Source organism: Aphelocoma coerulescens, chromosome 4 (assembly GCF_041296385.1).
Source record: "Aphelocoma coerulescens isolate FSJ_1873_10779 chromosome 4, UR_Acoe_1.0, whole genome shotgun sequence".
NCBI classification, from domain to species: Eukaryota; Metazoa; Chordata; class Aves; order Passeriformes; family Corvidae; genus Aphelocoma; species Aphelocoma coerulescens.
In genome coordinates this window covers 61006872-61024090 of record NC_091017.1, presented here as the reverse complement: position 1 = coordinate 61024090, position 17219 = coordinate 61006872, and the positions used below count along the sequence as shown (strand labels likewise).

General features: G+C 38.2%; 1 protein-coding gene across 3 annotated transcripts in view; it reads right to left on the bottom strand.

Annotated features, from left to right (window-relative positions):
* The window catches only part of CCDC149 (coiled-coil domain containing 149), a 53024-nt gene that overhangs the window by 21396 nt on the left and 14409 nt on the right, over positions 1–17219 (bottom strand). For all 3 annotated transcript variants that reach the window (XM_069014329.1, XM_069014327.1, XM_069014328.1), the window contains exons 4-8: positions 10481–10588; positions 4905–5021; positions 3376–3548; positions 1836–1908; positions 470–554 (exon numbers count right to left, since the gene is read on the bottom strand). In XM_069014329.1, coding sequence (XP_068870430.1) covers positions 470–554; positions 1836–1908; positions 3376–3548; positions 4905–5021; positions 10481–10588 — 556 coding nt within the window. The remainder of the gene's footprint in view (positions 1–469; positions 555–1835; positions 1909–3375; positions 3549–4904; positions 5022–10480; positions 10589–17219) is intronic.

The window sequence follows — 17219 nt, the reverse complement described above, 5'->3', positions numbered from 1 at the left end:
GAAAAGAGATTATTCCATTTTGCTACCCATGAAGAAACATGGGACACAAAGATTTCTTGTAAAATATCTGAATGTAAAAGCTTCCAAGAACAGTAGCAGAAAACCTAGTGCCCCTCCTCCACCACCCAGTCTATTTTTCATTGGAATGTGAATTGTGACTGCCATTGTTAGCAGAGCAAAGAGAAGAATAAAGAAGTGATTTGTCAGGGTCTAGAGAGTAAGGAAATATTTGATAAAACTAATGGGGAAGAGAATGAATGGCAAAGGAATTAACAAAAGAAGGAGCAGTAATCCAGAGGCAACTTTTATATTGTCAAGTCAACTGAGGACAGAATTAGTATATAATAATAAACAGGGAAAGAGAAGAGAGCTTTTGGTTTGGTTGGTAAGGAAAGGGTTACTGAAATTAAGATGTTAGATGAAAGGAATTCAATGAGATATGCAACACCATGCTGCATTTATGCAATACCTTGCTTTGCAGAAAGGACTCCAGTCAGAGCACTGCTACTGGATCTACTATGAGTCTTTGAATTTTTTCGTCTCTCTAGTGCATTCTAGGGAAACAACAAATATCTTATTTAGAAAAACAGTAGCCAACAAATCCTGTCATTAGGAGGAAAGAATCTGGAACATTAGGAGGAAAGAATCTGCAGAGCAACTCTGCAGGGCCAGGACCTTACACCCAAAGTAAACTACAGGGTATAACTCTCCTAGATTATTATTCTCCAGCCTAAAGTCTTTGCAATGTTACAAAGACTCATCTGTCTCATCGCAATCACTTTACTCCCACCCACTACCCCAAAAGCATATTTAAGACTTGCCTATTTTTTAATAATCTTCTGACTGCCAGTAAAGATACTGCAGTATCCTGGAGACAACATCTGTTGGAAACAAAATCAAACTTTTCCCAGCATTTCTTTGGATAGGTTTCAGAGGGAAAGTTCCAACTCCTCTATCAGAGTTTCTAGCAGCCCTTTTAGTAACAAATACTGACTTTCAGGAATTAGATGCAGAATGATCCTGCTACAGAAGTTCAGCTCTTTCAATTACAGTTCTGTGAAACCCACCGGACCACCAAGATGCTCAGTTCTCACCACTAAACTAACTCACACTCCAAGAGACCCAAGTTGCAAGCAGGAACAGACACTGAAATCAAGTTGGTACTTTGACGAGCTTTGCTCATGCACAAAAAACAATCAGTGCTGTGACTACTTTATAGTGACCTAAATGAAGAAGTCCTATTGACAATCCTAAGATTACTCTCCTCATAGTCTGACAAGCAGCCCTCCCCTCCTACTTCCCAAAATCACTTCCAGAAAGAAATAAGACTGCACAGTTTCTGGGAAGGGCAAATATCAGTCCTGAAGGTTTCATGTAAAACATAACCTTAACTCAGGAATGGAAGAACAATGAAAGTTTACTGATCATTAAGCTACATGAAGAAATAGCACAGCCTCCAGAGAACAGGGAGACAAGATCTTTTTGTGACAGCAACACAGCCGCAGTCATTCACCACTGCACGATCTGCTACTTTTCACCTAAAAGCTGTCTGGAAGGCTGATCACCTGCCCCCCAGCAGGATGATGGTTCCCCCATAGAACTTAAGAAAGGTATTTCATTAATTTTTCAAAATACTCTTAACAGGTATCCCTCAGCTAAGAAGCCTAGGAAGAATGGGCATGCAATATGTAAACAATCTAATATTGTCAGAATGTCAATGGCGGATTTTTCTTGAAAGAAAAAATTTGTTCTTTAAACACATTTAACATGAAAATGAACAGTAACTTTCATGAACAAAGAAGCACAGTTTAGATGATACACTGAGAGGATCTTACCTTATATTTAGTAATACTAGACTTCAGAAGGTTGACTTCCTCCTGAAGTTGTTTTAATCTCTCTTGAAGATACCTGAAAAAGAAATGTAATCCTTTACTTCATGTTACCTTCAAGTACTGCCTCAAGCGGTCTTCTTTACTATTTGGCGTGTCCTCTCTTTGAACTACTGAGAGTTCTTTTCCCTCTGCAGCTCTGTGAGGGATGAAATAACAAAATCTTACTGCTCTTGACCCCATAAAACTTTAAGTAGGGAAACAAATTGCATCAGAACAGGAGGCTGCCCTCCTGTTAGATTTGTCAAGCATGCTGCACAACTATTTTGTATTGGTCGTCTGGTTTCTGGGGAAGAAAGCTAAAAGGATATATTTATGTCTAGAGGAAATAGGAAGCATTTACGCGTGTCCTCTGTACTTGAAGGTCTGTGAGATGGACACATGAAGATTTGTATATATGTCAACACAAGACTCAACTATGCAGAACTTTTGCATTGCAATATCCATCACTTACTTGGCACTTCTCATTAGCAATCACAAAGTAGAAAATTTAACAGTATAGTTGAAAAATGATATACAGCTAAATGAAACAGTACAGTTCTTCCTAATAGAGTTTATGCACTTGAATGAGGCAGTTATTTCCAAATAGGAAAATACCTTTTTTATGTATAAAGGGTTTATAAAATATCCTTTTTCATGTAGTACAACTGCAGCTGTATTAGGGTTTGTGACAATTTAATTATTTCACAGGAAAAAATTCAAATCACTGTCGGGGAGCAGGGGCTTAAATTGATACAGAAGTCTGAAGGCCCACAAAACAGAAAAAAACCCTGAAGTTGCTGGGAAGAAGTAATGCCTTTGGTATTACACTTTCTTGCCTGAAGCATAAGTTTTTGTAAATGGATAGTGTCTTTCAAGTTCTATTTCACTTTCAGGTAATTGTTGACATTAAGGGAGATACCTGCTATGGCCCTATCAGTGACTCCTCTCTGTCATCCTTAGTGGAGACCATAAAACACATTCTTTTTCCAAGAAACCAGCAAGAATATCCACATGGGTGATTTCACCAGCAACTTTTGTTGGCAAATCACGCCATGCTGACAACCTCTCCCTGTGGAGAAAATTATGTCTGAAACTATTAACTCAGGGTACTCAAAGTCCCTGTTTCCAGTTCGAGATTAGTCCAAGACAGCTCTCTGGGAGTTTCTGAATACACGAATTTTTAATATTCCTGCTTCTGGTGCCACACAGTGATGGGAATAGAAAGGTTTTCACTTCTCTTCCTTTTCCTTGTTTATCTTGATTTGGGAACATCACTGACATCTCTGTAGCCAAATACAACACTGGTAATTTCCTGCAGCCTAGCTTTCTCAATATTATTTAATGCTTAGTTACAGTATAAACAAAACAGACAAAACAAATTACCGAAATCTCTTAGCTTTTATTCTTGGATATATTTCCTTTAAAGTTTTGTTGTGACAGACTTCCTGATACTCCTATTACAACACCACACAGGTTTTTTTTAGGGAAACAGTAATGCACTCACCTGTTCTCCATACATAGAGCATCTATGTCGATGATACGGTTTTCATGCCCTCCTAAGACATGATTCAACTCTTGGTTTAGTCTGTCAGACTTATCTTGGTAAACAGAGCGCTCCTCTTTCACATCCTGTAACTCATCCAGTGCAGCCTGAAGATCATATCTCAGAGTCTCAATCTGAGAAGAAAAGAGAGTTGTATCAGTACAAGTTTAAACAAGAGCTACCATAGCACCCAGCCTGAAAACAGTAACAAGCACATGTTTGAACAGTATTGATTTTGGACAGTCAAAAGTCTTTTCAAAGCTCATAACCGCAGGTATTTTTACTCAATTTTGGTAATATTTCACTAATTTGGAGTTAAGTAACTTTACCAGTTAGATTTGTTTGACAAAATTTCTAGAAAACAACTAAAATGTAACAGCAAAAGAAACCTACTGTAATTCTGCTGCAAACATATTAAGGTGGTTTTATCATGTAATTTCTAGGACTCCAAGAATTAAGTCAACTGAATAAGAACTTCTCAAAAAGCCTGTAAGTGGGAATTGATATTAATCATGGGACTTGGGTAATGAAGTTCCATAGAATAAGAACTGAAAAAGTGCAAAATAAGCCAACACAGAAGCAACAGGATGAGCTTTGCTCTTAAGCAAAAGAGTGAAGAAGTCCATTGTGAAAGATACTCAAGGACAAAGAGCTTCAAACTTCCAAGGAGATGAAACTGAGTGTGAGAAAAGTCTGCAGTGACAGACTCCACCCACACCCCAGAAAACATGGATAAGCCAGGAAGGGCAACAGACCACCATTTAAAAGAGGCCAGGCGATGAACAGAAAGAACACAAGCTTGGGAACAGAGTTAGCAGAGAGGATCACACTGGAAGAACACCAACAGCCTTTCTGGTAAAGTTTAGTGGTGCTGCAATTGAAGGAGGACTGAAAAACCAGAAATACACACCTCTCATGTATTACAGAATGGTTCATTCAGGCTGGAACTGACACTGGTAGGAATCAGGGTGGGAAAAACTGAGAACACAGACCCGCAAAACTGTCCAGAAATTTATATATCAGTATTAGGGAGAAAGTCTGATGCTGCATGGTAAAGAGCACTCATAACAGACTTGAGGAAGGGGAAATAGGTCTGATGTGAGAATTTTTCACAAGAGGAGAAGAAATAGCTTGAAGGCAGGAGGAAGAGGACACTAACAATGCTTCTACAGAAAATTTGATTCAGAGGGTATCTTTAGGAGGTACATCAGCCACTGTATACCATGTTGAATACTTGTAATAGCCTTCACTAAAGAGTACCTTTCATTGACATTCACTGATAATATTCAATTGTCACAAGTTGTTGCTGGACATTAAAAAGAAAAGGAGAGTCAATAATCTAGAGGAGAAATTCCTGAGATTAGGAATTCACTCTAATCACTACTTCCAGTGTCAATCAGCTACCAGCCCTTCAAACAGAACAGAAGTTATTTACTTACTGCTACAATAGCTCTGTAAAACACGACACTATATGCCCATTTAATTATTACCTGTTCTCGAGCCTTCTCCAACTGTTGAACAAGGTCCTCCCGTTCATGTGCTGCAAAGTGGCGAGCCCCAACTTCATCATCTCCCAGTCTTTGCTTTGCTATGGTCATTCGAAGGAGCTGCCATGACAAAAACAGAATTCAGTAAACAAGAGAACATAGGCTGTAGCAGCAGAGTACATCTGTATTAGAAAGAGTAAAGCTGTCATAGATTTCAGCTCTTCCAGGCCAGACAGCTGGTATTATTTAAACCAGAGGGAGTTTTCTGAGCTGAGGGTTCAATCCTGTTCTAAGTGAAAAAATCCAATTGAACAGTCAAAGCATCCACAGGAATTGAATCAGACCGTGCAACAACAGTCACCAGAGTATACAAATGATGAAAGATCAAGACCACAGACATGGTCAATGTTTTTTAGGAGTGACAGGAACTAATTCCACTCAGACTAAAACTAGAGAATTATCAGAAAACCTTTTCATCAATATGTAAATATTAAAATTCTCTGCAGCAGAGAACTCTTCCTAGTTAATCAAAAGGAATGAAGTGGCTTGTCCAGCTTCATTTTACTGACACTACTTAAACCCCCCCCATGCTACATCAGTGCAGAATTTGTATTAACAGCTGCTAATACATGTGCTTATGCATTATTTTTTCAGTCTACTCACAAAAGCTAATTTATGTCAAAACCAAAGAAATGAGCCAACAACAGAAAGACTCAGCCAAAATGCTCAAGCAGCTAAAGAACTCCTGAGCTAGTGATTGCAGAAAACAGTCTGACTTGAATTAATACACATTTACATTCAATATCCAAAGCAAAAAACAACAACCTTTCAAGGACCATGGAGTATTAAGTACCAATCTATAAGACATTCAGCATTTACAGTTGTTTATACTCAGTACAACTGGGCCTCATCTTTAGGAGCTCCAGAGACTAGGGAAACCCACCACAATAACCAGCCTGACTTTCCTGTATCTTTGACTGCACCAAGGAATTAATGCACATTATTATACTGCAGAGTTAGGGAAAAAAAAAATCAATCTTCTGAAGTAGAAGATTGTACATTAAAATCTATCTTTGGTATTTATGGGATGCCTGTCACCATAGCTACAATGTGCCAATTAAAATCCTGCTGATGCAAGACAGACTACCAAAATCATCCTCCCCACTTATTTCAGCTCCAGCTCAGTGCAAGTCACTGAAGCTAGTACAATGTGTGCTGATAAGAAGTTCACTTGTTCAGGGGAAGCTGTGGCTGCAAAAGTAACTGGTTTTGGCAAACTACATATCCCTATCCCCACAGGGAAGGTGCAAACCACTGCACAGTTAGCAAGGCTGAGTGGAAACTAAGAGATATAACTCCTATTAATTTCTTTATCAAAACAAGTAAGTCAAAAAGGCAACTAGCAAATCCTAGAATGGCTTCATAGCTATTGGATTTTTTTAAAATGCTAAAGTGCTGATGAACAAAAGGTGGTCATGTCATTTAACTCAGATTAATTTAATTTCTAGAATCTCTCTCTAGTGACAAAGACCACACAGAACAAATGTAGTAACATTTTGAGCTTTCAATCTTGTTCAAAAAAACCTGGAAATGGAAAGAGGCATCACAGTTTATTAATGTTCCCAATGCCTGCAGCAGAGCAAAACTTCTGCATAACACTTGGCACAAGGCTGGGAACAGGACCAAAGCTGTCACTCGTGCACTATGACCAACTCTCCTCCAGCCCAGGAGGGGGTGAGGCATAAGATATAACTGCAAGCAATTATAACTTGCAAGGTCAAACAGTCTGTCAATAAAAGGAGAACTCTTTATTTACTACTAATTTTGAGGAAAAAAAAAACCAAAACCCTGAAGAGTCTTATGAAAAGAATGCTTCAGAAATCCAAATTCATCCAGTAAAAGCAGCATTATTAACATACACAAAATACAGTAAAATACCAATCCATAAAACAACAGAGTGCTTCTTCCAGACAGTTGGCCAATCAGAGAGTTGACAGGGCAGAACAAGCCAAGTCATTTAATTCTGCATTGTGAATGTCTCATGAGGCAGCACCACCTGCTATAAAATTCTTCCCTGAAAATGCTGTGACCCAAAGAGACATTGTTATGCCAGAGGTTTAAGGGTTTATCTTACATATTAGTGCTTTGTTATAAACTTTATACACTTGCCCTCTAGATGCTGTATTTTTGTTTCTGTCATTCAGAAATCACTAAGGACAAGACCACTCAAATTCATTTTGCATCTAGGGAATAGGTTAACACTACCCCTCAGAATTCTGTGGACAGCATTCACAGCTGAATGGATTTAAACTAATGGCACCTCACCAGAGAAAACTCCTGTTTGTCAAGAACCCATAAATTGTTAACCAAAACAATCCAGTGCTGCAAGCACTGTCTTTTTATTTTAATATCACAGCTTTTTCTTATATCACTTTCAGCTAAGATAATTAATTACAAAGTAGCAACAGTGTATCAGCCCCACAATGCCTAAAAACAGCATCACTGGGATAGCTGCTGTGCAGGCTAGGAGTTCATAGACAATGCCTGCACCAAAGCTGGACTCTCCTGATTATCAATAAAACACACAGAAGGAAAAGGGAAACAAGCACAACCAATTCTGCATGGAAGGCAGAAACCATCATATTCAGCCACAGTCACAGCAACTGCCTTCACATATTATCTACAAAATCTTAAAATGTGGACCAGAACTATGCAAATATGCTACCTGAAGTCCCAGTTCTGCCAAAACACATGCCACATTTAACACTTCTCCCTGTTGCTGCATGAATGATTGTCTGCCTGGCAATAAGGAATCGACAGCAACACTGCAGCCATTGTTCCCCATGCACCTTCCCCTCGCTCAGCACTTCTCTTGGCAGCTTACAAAAGCAATTCTTTGCGTGGGTAGGGGTTCAGGTGAAGGCAACTGAGTCATCTTGTCTTGCAGAAGTCTCCAGTTTGTCTTAAGCTTTCCATTTTTACCCTTTTACATGAGAGAATTAGATTTCTTAACTATATCCTTCTATGTTTCAGTAATTGTTTCCAAGCATTGCTGCCAAAACATTAGGAAGGAAAAAGATTTACAAATAACTACCATAAACATAGAAGAGTTTTCAGGTGTCAGAACTTGTGAGACTGTGATCAATCATAAGAATAAATAGCCTTAGATATCTGTTGCTGGAATGCTGCAGTCTAACTACTGCTGTATTTTTCAAACTGCAGCAACAAATCCTTCCAGAGACTGTATGAAGAAGTTTTATTATTTGTGCCAACAAAATTCTACTTGAAATGAGAGGAAAAAATTATTCCAGTTAAACCAAATGCAAGTAATTTGTTATTGCCTAACTGATGATGTGTTTAACATGATTTCAACAAGTAAAACGTCTCCAGTTCAAGGTCTTCTTGCTAATCCAAGTGACTCTATCCTACTTGTAGCAAACATTAAAATGGTGAAAAACAAGTCAAGCCATCAAAACACTTCTTTATCAATAGAGCTAATGCGTGATATTTAAAGAGATTTTTTTTTTCTTTTTTAGTCCTGCAAAGCTCTTGCCACTCAGTGACAAAGCCTGCATGAGTCACCCCTGCTCAGACACAGGCAGAATTGTTCATCTGTAAGCAGCTTCACTTGCTGCAAAAGCAGCTGTTTGTTCATCTCTTGCCAGAAGTAAGGCTGACGTAGACCAGCTGGGCAGGATGCCCTCCCTCACTTTGGAAAAAGCAATGAGAAGAATGCAGGGAAAAAATGTAAGAACAAGCAAATTATTACAGTGTTTTTGGTTTTGTATATACCATGCATTGTCTGGACTCCAGTGCCTGAGGTAGCCCAGCTGCCAGTACAGGAGAACTGATGAGCAGAAGAGAATGGCTTTGTGAACAAGCCTAGAATTTTATCACTGAAGCTTGTAGGGAGAGAAATCTGACACAGGAAGAGAGTGCTAAATCCCTCAGAGAGATGGCAATGCTTTTTTAGGCACTTTGAAAACCAGCAACCTGACTCTAAAATAAGCTCTATTTCTCATTTACTAGGAAAGTGAAGAATGTGTTCCAAAAATGAAAATCCTAGTCTAAATTAATCCATGTCTGATGCAGCTCTTTCCTCCCACTTTTTATTTAGTGATGCACTATTTTGCACCTTTCGGAGAGAGGCACACTGGGCAGAATAACTCCTTTTGTACTTTTCCATTCATTTTGAGGAGCATGTATTTAAATTCATGCTGAGGTGTCACGAAGATGACCAGTTAATACCAAGTTAACCCACAAAGGTGAACCTGAACAGTGCCAATTCAAGCACAAAGAAGTAGGCTCTGTGTTACCAATCATATATTGTCATAAGCAACTAGAATAGGTACATGACCTTGATATTTAAATCTGTTGTAGTTTTACTACCTTTGTTTTCTGTTTGCACTTACAAACCCTTGCTATCTGTTCAGGACTGGCTTGGAAAAGGCTGTATGGCATAATATTGGTACTGGAGAACTGCAAGGCACTGACTTCAACACTGGAATATAGTTCAAACAGAAACATGCAAAGGAAAATGAAGAGTGGGAAACCTGGTCTTTGAAGACTTGAGCAAGTTATGCTGAATGCTATGCATACTACAAATTCAGGTTTCACTTGACCCTTTCCCAGCTCTCTGAACACCTTCAAGAGAGGTCTTTGTGACAAACAGTGAAAAAACCTGCATTATCACAATAGACTTACGTTTAAAAGAAAATAAATAAAATAAACTTAAATTGAAAGGAACAAACCCCATCCAAATAATTAAAAGCCATGTCATTTTTATTCACATTTTAAAATCCCATCATTTTAAAACTGCAGTTGAGGGAGGGAAGTTATCATTATTTGTTTCAATTTTTTACTTTGTTAAACCACCTCGACTCTCCAATTCAACCTCTCACTAGTTTGATCTCTGAATGTACTTTTGCAAAAAGCTCCAGCTGTGAATGTTACACACATTTGGCTTGAGTTTAAATATTTCAATTAATGGAGACAACAGGAGTTTGATTAATACCAAATGGCATATTTTGAGCAATGTTCCATATAACTTGCTAAATTTAGCAATGAAATAAATTGGTTATGTAAGGGTAATGGGATGAGGGTTTAATACAAAGCTCACTATACACATTTCTGATCAACTACTCCATATTTTTTAAGGAAAAATTATGCTCCTCCGACATCTACTAAAGTTTTGCTTTTCAGTGCAAAAACCTAAAAATTATCACATGAAGAAGACATGCTTATCTGTACTTATTTGTAAGAGGAAATACCACTAATAAAATATGGGGTTTTTTTAAAAAAGAAAGGAACACAGAAAGTCTGAGAGCATTAAAGCAAGGCTAAATACAAAATAGATAGTTAAGGACATCAGAGCAAAAGCAGCATACAAAAATACATAATAAGCTGCATTTACTGGTATCCTTTACAGCTTCTGTAGTTCTACTGTTCTAAGCATTTCTTGTAATTAAAGTATTCTAGAAGTTCTTTAAGCCATTATTTTAGTTGTTTTCTTAAGAAGTAAATGCAAAACTCTAGCCCAGTTTACACATTCCTTGCAATTTACTGGAAGTCTGTAATACCTTATTGTCCCCTTGTACTTCTCCCAGTCTCTGTTGGAGTTCTCCAATCTCTTCTCCAAGATGTTTATTTCGATCTTGAGCCTCACTCAGCAGTTGAGCAAGATTTGCCTAGAAAAGGAGTAAATATCAGCCAGAAGTCAGTGTCTGTGGAGAGAAATATAAGTAGTGATTGAAAAGAAACCCTTGAATTACTCCTTATCTGCCAACGATCTTTACTTTTATTTTTGGTGGTACCCAGACTTCATGCTTCATTGGAGAGATAACAAGAAAAGTCACCTGAGTTCCTTTATCTTTCACAGTAGAAAATACATACAGAACGTGTGCATACAGACTCCTAGAAAAGCACACAAACCCCAAACAAGAAAAAGTGAAAACATCTACACTAGTTCCAGTATCGTGGCTGGTGGGAAGAATTAAATTCAGAATACTTTGACAATATTTATAGAAAGCTGCCAAAATAATCGTTTTAAACCTGCATATAACTAGCCAAAAGGCACAGCTGAGAAATAATTATGGCACAATTAAAGTCCTTAATAGTGTTTAGAGCAGATTTCCAGCCAGTAAAGAGGTCGTCAGCCAAAGTCCATGTCCCCAAATGGAGCTATACCATGGATATCTACTAGCACAAAACTTCAAACATGACCTCATTTGTGTTGTTAGGTATCACCTAGATTCTGGAAAAATTGAGGTGAAAGCAAACCACTCCATTCCCCACTCAATAATCCACATCAAAAATAGTCATTCACATTAACCTGCTAAGTTAGCAGGGCAAGTAGACTGGTCTATAATCTTACAATTAAATTCCATCTGCTTGAACACTAACCAAAAAATATATGCAATCTCCTCTTTTTCTATATATGCTATCTGAAAATGAGCAAATTCTACAGGCAAATTTATTCCATTTTTATCCTAAAAATGTCTCATGAATACACAAACATTGACCCAACACAGGAAAAGCCTGCCAATGTCAGCTTTTCTAAGAGAGTTACAATCACAGTGACTAAGGTGCAGCCTTTCAAGACATTGCCTATGGACAGCTTGGTGTGTCGTCCATTGTCATAAACCTCAAGAGTATGAAAAGAAATGAAAAAAGAATTTTTGGATCTTCTAAGCATGACTTAGTAAAGCCTCATGAGTCAGTATCTCTGAGCCACGCTTACACATACTCCCTGGATTTGAGGCCAATGCATCAACTGACTGTAATTCATCAAGTGACTGTTCCTAGTTCTCTCTTGGTATTTTAGGTTTAGTTTCTCTACTTGCTGTGCTTCTCTTTCAACTCCCCCATTTCTCTATTCTGACATCTCTCTTTTTCAATCTCTTTTACCCAGTGATTCTACTACCACTTGAGTCTCATAGGATGTTTTCATTAATTTTATCTTTACAAGTCATACACTATCAAACCAACATGGTATCTGATAGCCATTACTGCAATCTTGCTCCTTGTTCACTAACAACTGCCATTTCTACATGTCCTGCTTTGCATTTAAGAGAACTATTAAGAGAAATGTATAAATGTGAATAGTAACATGAACATAGCTATACATGCATACAACCATTTGCAGTATTAGACTATTAAGCAACCATCAACTAGAACTTTTGTATGTTACTATTGAAGAAGGTAACTCCAAATTCCAATTGCTCTTAATTAGCAATAGCTTCAAACTTTTAAACAGGAAAAATAACTCGAGAAACTGACAACATCCTACTTGATGAACACAAAGCCTAAGTCACTGCTACACCTTCTGTATTTCTGATGCTTTGAGACCAAAATTTCAGAAGAAAGCAAGGTAAATTTCACACAGTTTTGGAAGAGATTAAAGCATTTTTTAAACTACAGACAAACCTGAACACTGCAAATAAATAATTTGGGGGAAGAGTGTAATAGCAAAAGAACCCCATAAGTAGCCAATTACAGGACTAAAATTAAGCTGCTTCTAATTTTATGTTCAAGACAACAACCATTCAAGTAATGCAAAAGACTCCTCATGTATGCTTTGGTGGACTGATTTTTTTTCCCTACATCTTAAACCAATAGTGTAATAGTCATTCACATAATGAATGAACCAAGGAGCTTCAGAACACATTCAATCAATGGTTTTGAGAAGTACTTCTAAATGGCTGTTTAAAAGAATGAAAACAAAGAATCCATGTTTGCAGGAAATTGTATTTAAACTGAAGTATCTATGGCTACTGCTTAGATGCAATTTTTAATTTTTTTTAAAGAAAGTTGACTTTCAATAAAGCCTGTGTTAGTTAAAAGGAACATGATTTGCACAAATCTCTCTGAAACACCTCTATTTATAAAGTTCCTTTTTATGATGAATTGGAACAACTCCTAACACTGCAATAGCACATGTAATTTCAACACCTGGAAAGAACTCAATTTCACTAATCAGTGTTTACAACCATAACACCAGGATTTCAGCAGTCTGTAGTTAAAACCTGGCTCCCAGTAGTGGCAGGAAAGGCATTATTACCATGCCTATACTAAATCTTCCTGCTCAAATTTATTTCCTTTAAAACCATTTCTCTGGGATTGCAATTCTATGCTGAATTTTATTTGTCAGTCATATAAATGACTTAACGTGACAAAAACCTTTATACTCATGACAGAGATATTGGAAGAAACTTGAAACAAAGAATTTTAGACACGAAAATAAACCAGCCTTGTTGACCATGCCAAGAGCATTACAATGAGCTAAGTATAGATTTGCTCCTTACTGCAAGCCTTGTATTATACTTCTCCTAAACTGAAACAACCAAGCTATGTCACAGAAGTAATCTCCAGCAATTACTCATTTCCCTGGCTTAGCCACACAATGTATAATTTAGACTGTTATGAGTTTCAAAGGTCTTGGCAAGACCTTATTAAAGCTCATGGTTAAATGTGGACAGAAGGAGAAATATTTGAGTTTCAAAAGTGCTCTACTAGGCTTAAGGAGAGCCAGCCAAGAGGACATGTTGAATGACACCTGGACTTGGTACCATTTCTTTGGCATATAGAAGAAAACATACCATATGGTTGAAAGATGATAAAACTAACAATGGAGCACTGCCTTCGTGAACCTGCAAGCATGTATTTTTTGAGGAAAGGGGAGAAATCTATGCAAGGGCAAAGGCAATTCATTTTTACATTTGGCAACTCCTTTTCAATATTCATAGAACAAACACAGAATTCACTCAGAAATCCAAGACAAGTTACTTCAACAGACAATAAAGCTCATATCATTTACCCATGCAACAGAGAACAATGTGTGTAAGTTAGCCAAATTCAGCTTCTCTAATTCCATTTCTTCAACAGTTTCTTTTGATTTTAGGTGAAGCCTTAAAAAGACTTCCGAAACTGTGAAAGACTTTACTTCTTTCACTCACATTATACAGAACTAACTCTAAAGTACTGATGAAGACAGGTTTCTGAGCCATGAATAAAGAAGGGAGAGATGTAGAGGTCTATACCTTTCTGCTGCCTCATCTTGTCTTCCCTTCGCAACACCCTACAGTAGTGGAAACTGTTTCTCCTACCCTCTCTCAATGCAACTGTTTCTAACACTAAATAACAAGTACTGCTTCAGCCCCATCTCTGTAACTGGCCAATATCAGACAAGCTTCCAGAGCTCTATCCACGTTCCATTTCTGGCGGGTTGTCTGGAGCCTCTGCAGCACGACAAGCTATTTGTTTTATATGCATCTGTTATGGGAAGCCTGCATGTATCATAGACTCACAGAATAGCTGGAAGGGACTCATAAAGATCACCAAGTCCAACTCCCTCCACCTCACAGGACTACCCCGAAACGAAGCCATATGACTAAGAGTGTTGTCCAGATGCTGCCTGAACTCTGGCAGGCTGGGTGCTGTGGCCACTTCCCTGGGAAGCCTGTTCAAGTGCCCAACCACTTTCTCAGTGGAGCATCATCTGAGCACGGTCTAAACCCCGTTGAAGCCAGACATATGACACTGTACCCATACCCCTTTTTCCTCTGACCAAATGCAAGCACAACCACAGCCAACAATCCCATCAGAAGCTAAGACGAAAGGAGAAAAAGATAGATCTGAGAGTGCTGAGTGGGAAGTGCCTACCATTATTACATAAAGGAAAAAAAGCATGATCGATCAGAAGAGACCAGAGAGTGAAAGATTCAATGGGATGGGATCACAGACCTCCTCCTTTTCCACTTAGGCTTTGTTAAAATTTGCAAGAACATTTTTTGGGATAGAAGGTGGAAAAGAACTTCACTTTTAGCTACGGATGAGTGTCAAAAAATACTGACAAAAATATCTATAAATACTTATTAATATAAGCCAGTAAATACCTGTCAGGCAGCAACAGATCTTTGCTCACTAGTGACCAATGGCCTGATGAGTAAAAAAAAAATAATGTAACTCCAAATAGTCATCCCCAGCATCATACACTACTCTTGAGTCTGGCTCCTCTAAAAATTTTGCAAATGTAGCTACACATACACACTGTGTTATTTTTCTTCGCAGCACTTTAAAAATGATGGATAGTAACAGTCTTTAATATAGCTCTCAATTCTCTTGCACATAAATCTTATCCGACACTTAAAAAAAAAAAAAGAGAACTTTTTGCCCTTAAGGTACTACCTGAAAAAGTAATTTGGGAAGGGGGAAGAGAGGGAGACTTCCAACATACCTTTACAGTTTAAAAGTATTTTTAAATACAAACATTCCTATATTGCAATTTACAGTCTTTTATGTTTGTTCCAGCCACACCTTCAAACAGAGAAGAACACTGAATTATAGGGCTGACAGAAAAAAGTTTGATGAAACATTAAGCACACTTGATGGGTGTGACTGATCACAAATTTAAGTGCAGTTTCTCCTTCAACGCATTCACATGATTGCAATGGCTGAATTAATACAGAAAAACCTGTTTTACTTACCAACTACCACTGCTCACTCCCAAGACAGAAGAACTGATGATCTCCCTTAACACTAGCTTCTTTGCAATAAAATTCCAAAATTATTGTATTTTTCTCTTTAAGTTGAAAAAACAGAGAAGACTTTCAAAATTACAGATCCTGGGTATGCAAAACAAAATACACTTAATATGGGTTGTATTTTCATGCAGAAAAACAACAGCAAAAATCAAAGCTTTGCCAAGCAGTCACTTGACATAAAACAGGAGAAGAAAATCCTCTCCTAAATATTCTGAGCTCCTAAAGACATCTTAAACTTTGAGATAATGCACAAAAAAATCAAAATTCCTTAAACATTTTGAGTGTTGTAATTAATTGAAGGACTATTTATCGAGAGTACTCAGGTGCAGAGGCGTGCACAAGTGTCTCTCTATTCCATAAGGTAAGACACAGCAACCGGAGAAGAAGTTGTTGTACACAACAGGCCTGAGAGACTATCACATCTATTCTAATGAGCACTTCTTCTCTCCTAGACTTCAGTGGTGGACTTGGCAGCATTAGGTTAATGGTTGGACTCGATGGTCTTACAGATCTTTTGCAATCTAAATCATTCTATGATTCTTTGTTAGTGCAAAACCTATTTGTTGAAGAAACAACGGCGTCACTTCACAAAGTATGACTCCTAGTGTGGCTAAAAAGTTCTAGGTTTTACATACTACCACCTGCTCTGAGCAATGGACTAGAAGATTTCAGTGTTCAGAAACAAAAACCTGTCTACTGGCTCTGTTCTTGGAGCAGGCACACTTTGAAATCCATGGGAGTATTGCTTTCTATGTGTTGCAAGGGCAAACAACGTCACTGTTTTCCAGCTGCTACCTCATGCTATGGAAGTCAAACACATGCACCTACAAACCAAAGCCAAGCGCACCAGCCTACGTTTGGCACACACATAATGTTTTTTGTCCCTTTGAAGAGAGGAAGAAATCACATTAATCTTCACAGCACCACTGTGAGATAAATACAAAATTATTGCTTACCCTGTAGTGTATTTTATCCGCAGATTTCATTTCGCAGGACTCTGAATGCAGCTTTTGCACCTTAGCACAAGGCTAGCAAAACTGCCTGAATTCATTAACTAATAAGTAATAGCCACATTAGTTATTATTTATGATGATGTCAAGAACAGTCATAAGGTAATCCCTGAAGTTTGTTTCAGAAGTGAATTGTGATAGCTGAGTACATTGAGATGGAAGCTGGAAGTGGAAAGGATCAAAATGGGTCCATTTGTGGTATGTCACACCATAATCCTGTCTGGAACCTCTGGTCCTTCTGATGTTATACCTGCTCCAAAAAGTCATGCTCATGGACATATTCATTAGCAGGAGACAAGCTGTCTGACCAACATCTCAGTGAGTGGGTATCATGCTGCTGTGATACCAATGACCCTTGAAGCAGTCAGAATCTTGGCTTGAATGAATCACCTTGGGATACACATGGATAACTGTAACAGTATTAAGGGCCGTGACCTTCAGGTTCTCTGGTGGGACTTTCTGGCTGGTAGGAAGGATTAACCATCAAGCTGTTTCTGTACTAGGACTATGCCATCATTACATTATGGGACTCAGTATTGGAAGTGTCAAAGATGGTTCTATGATCATGGGATCCTCTCTAAGGCTCAACAGCTGCTTGGAAGACACAAGATCCACTTGATTACATAAGGCAAAAGTATCTTTGCCAGTAGACTGGAGAACTTCAAAAGGAGAGCTTTACTCTTGAAATTATGTGGGAGGGAATGAGGAAGCTTAGGATAGGGTAGGCAAGGCAAGAGGCTGGGATGATGGGAAGAGAAAGGACATAG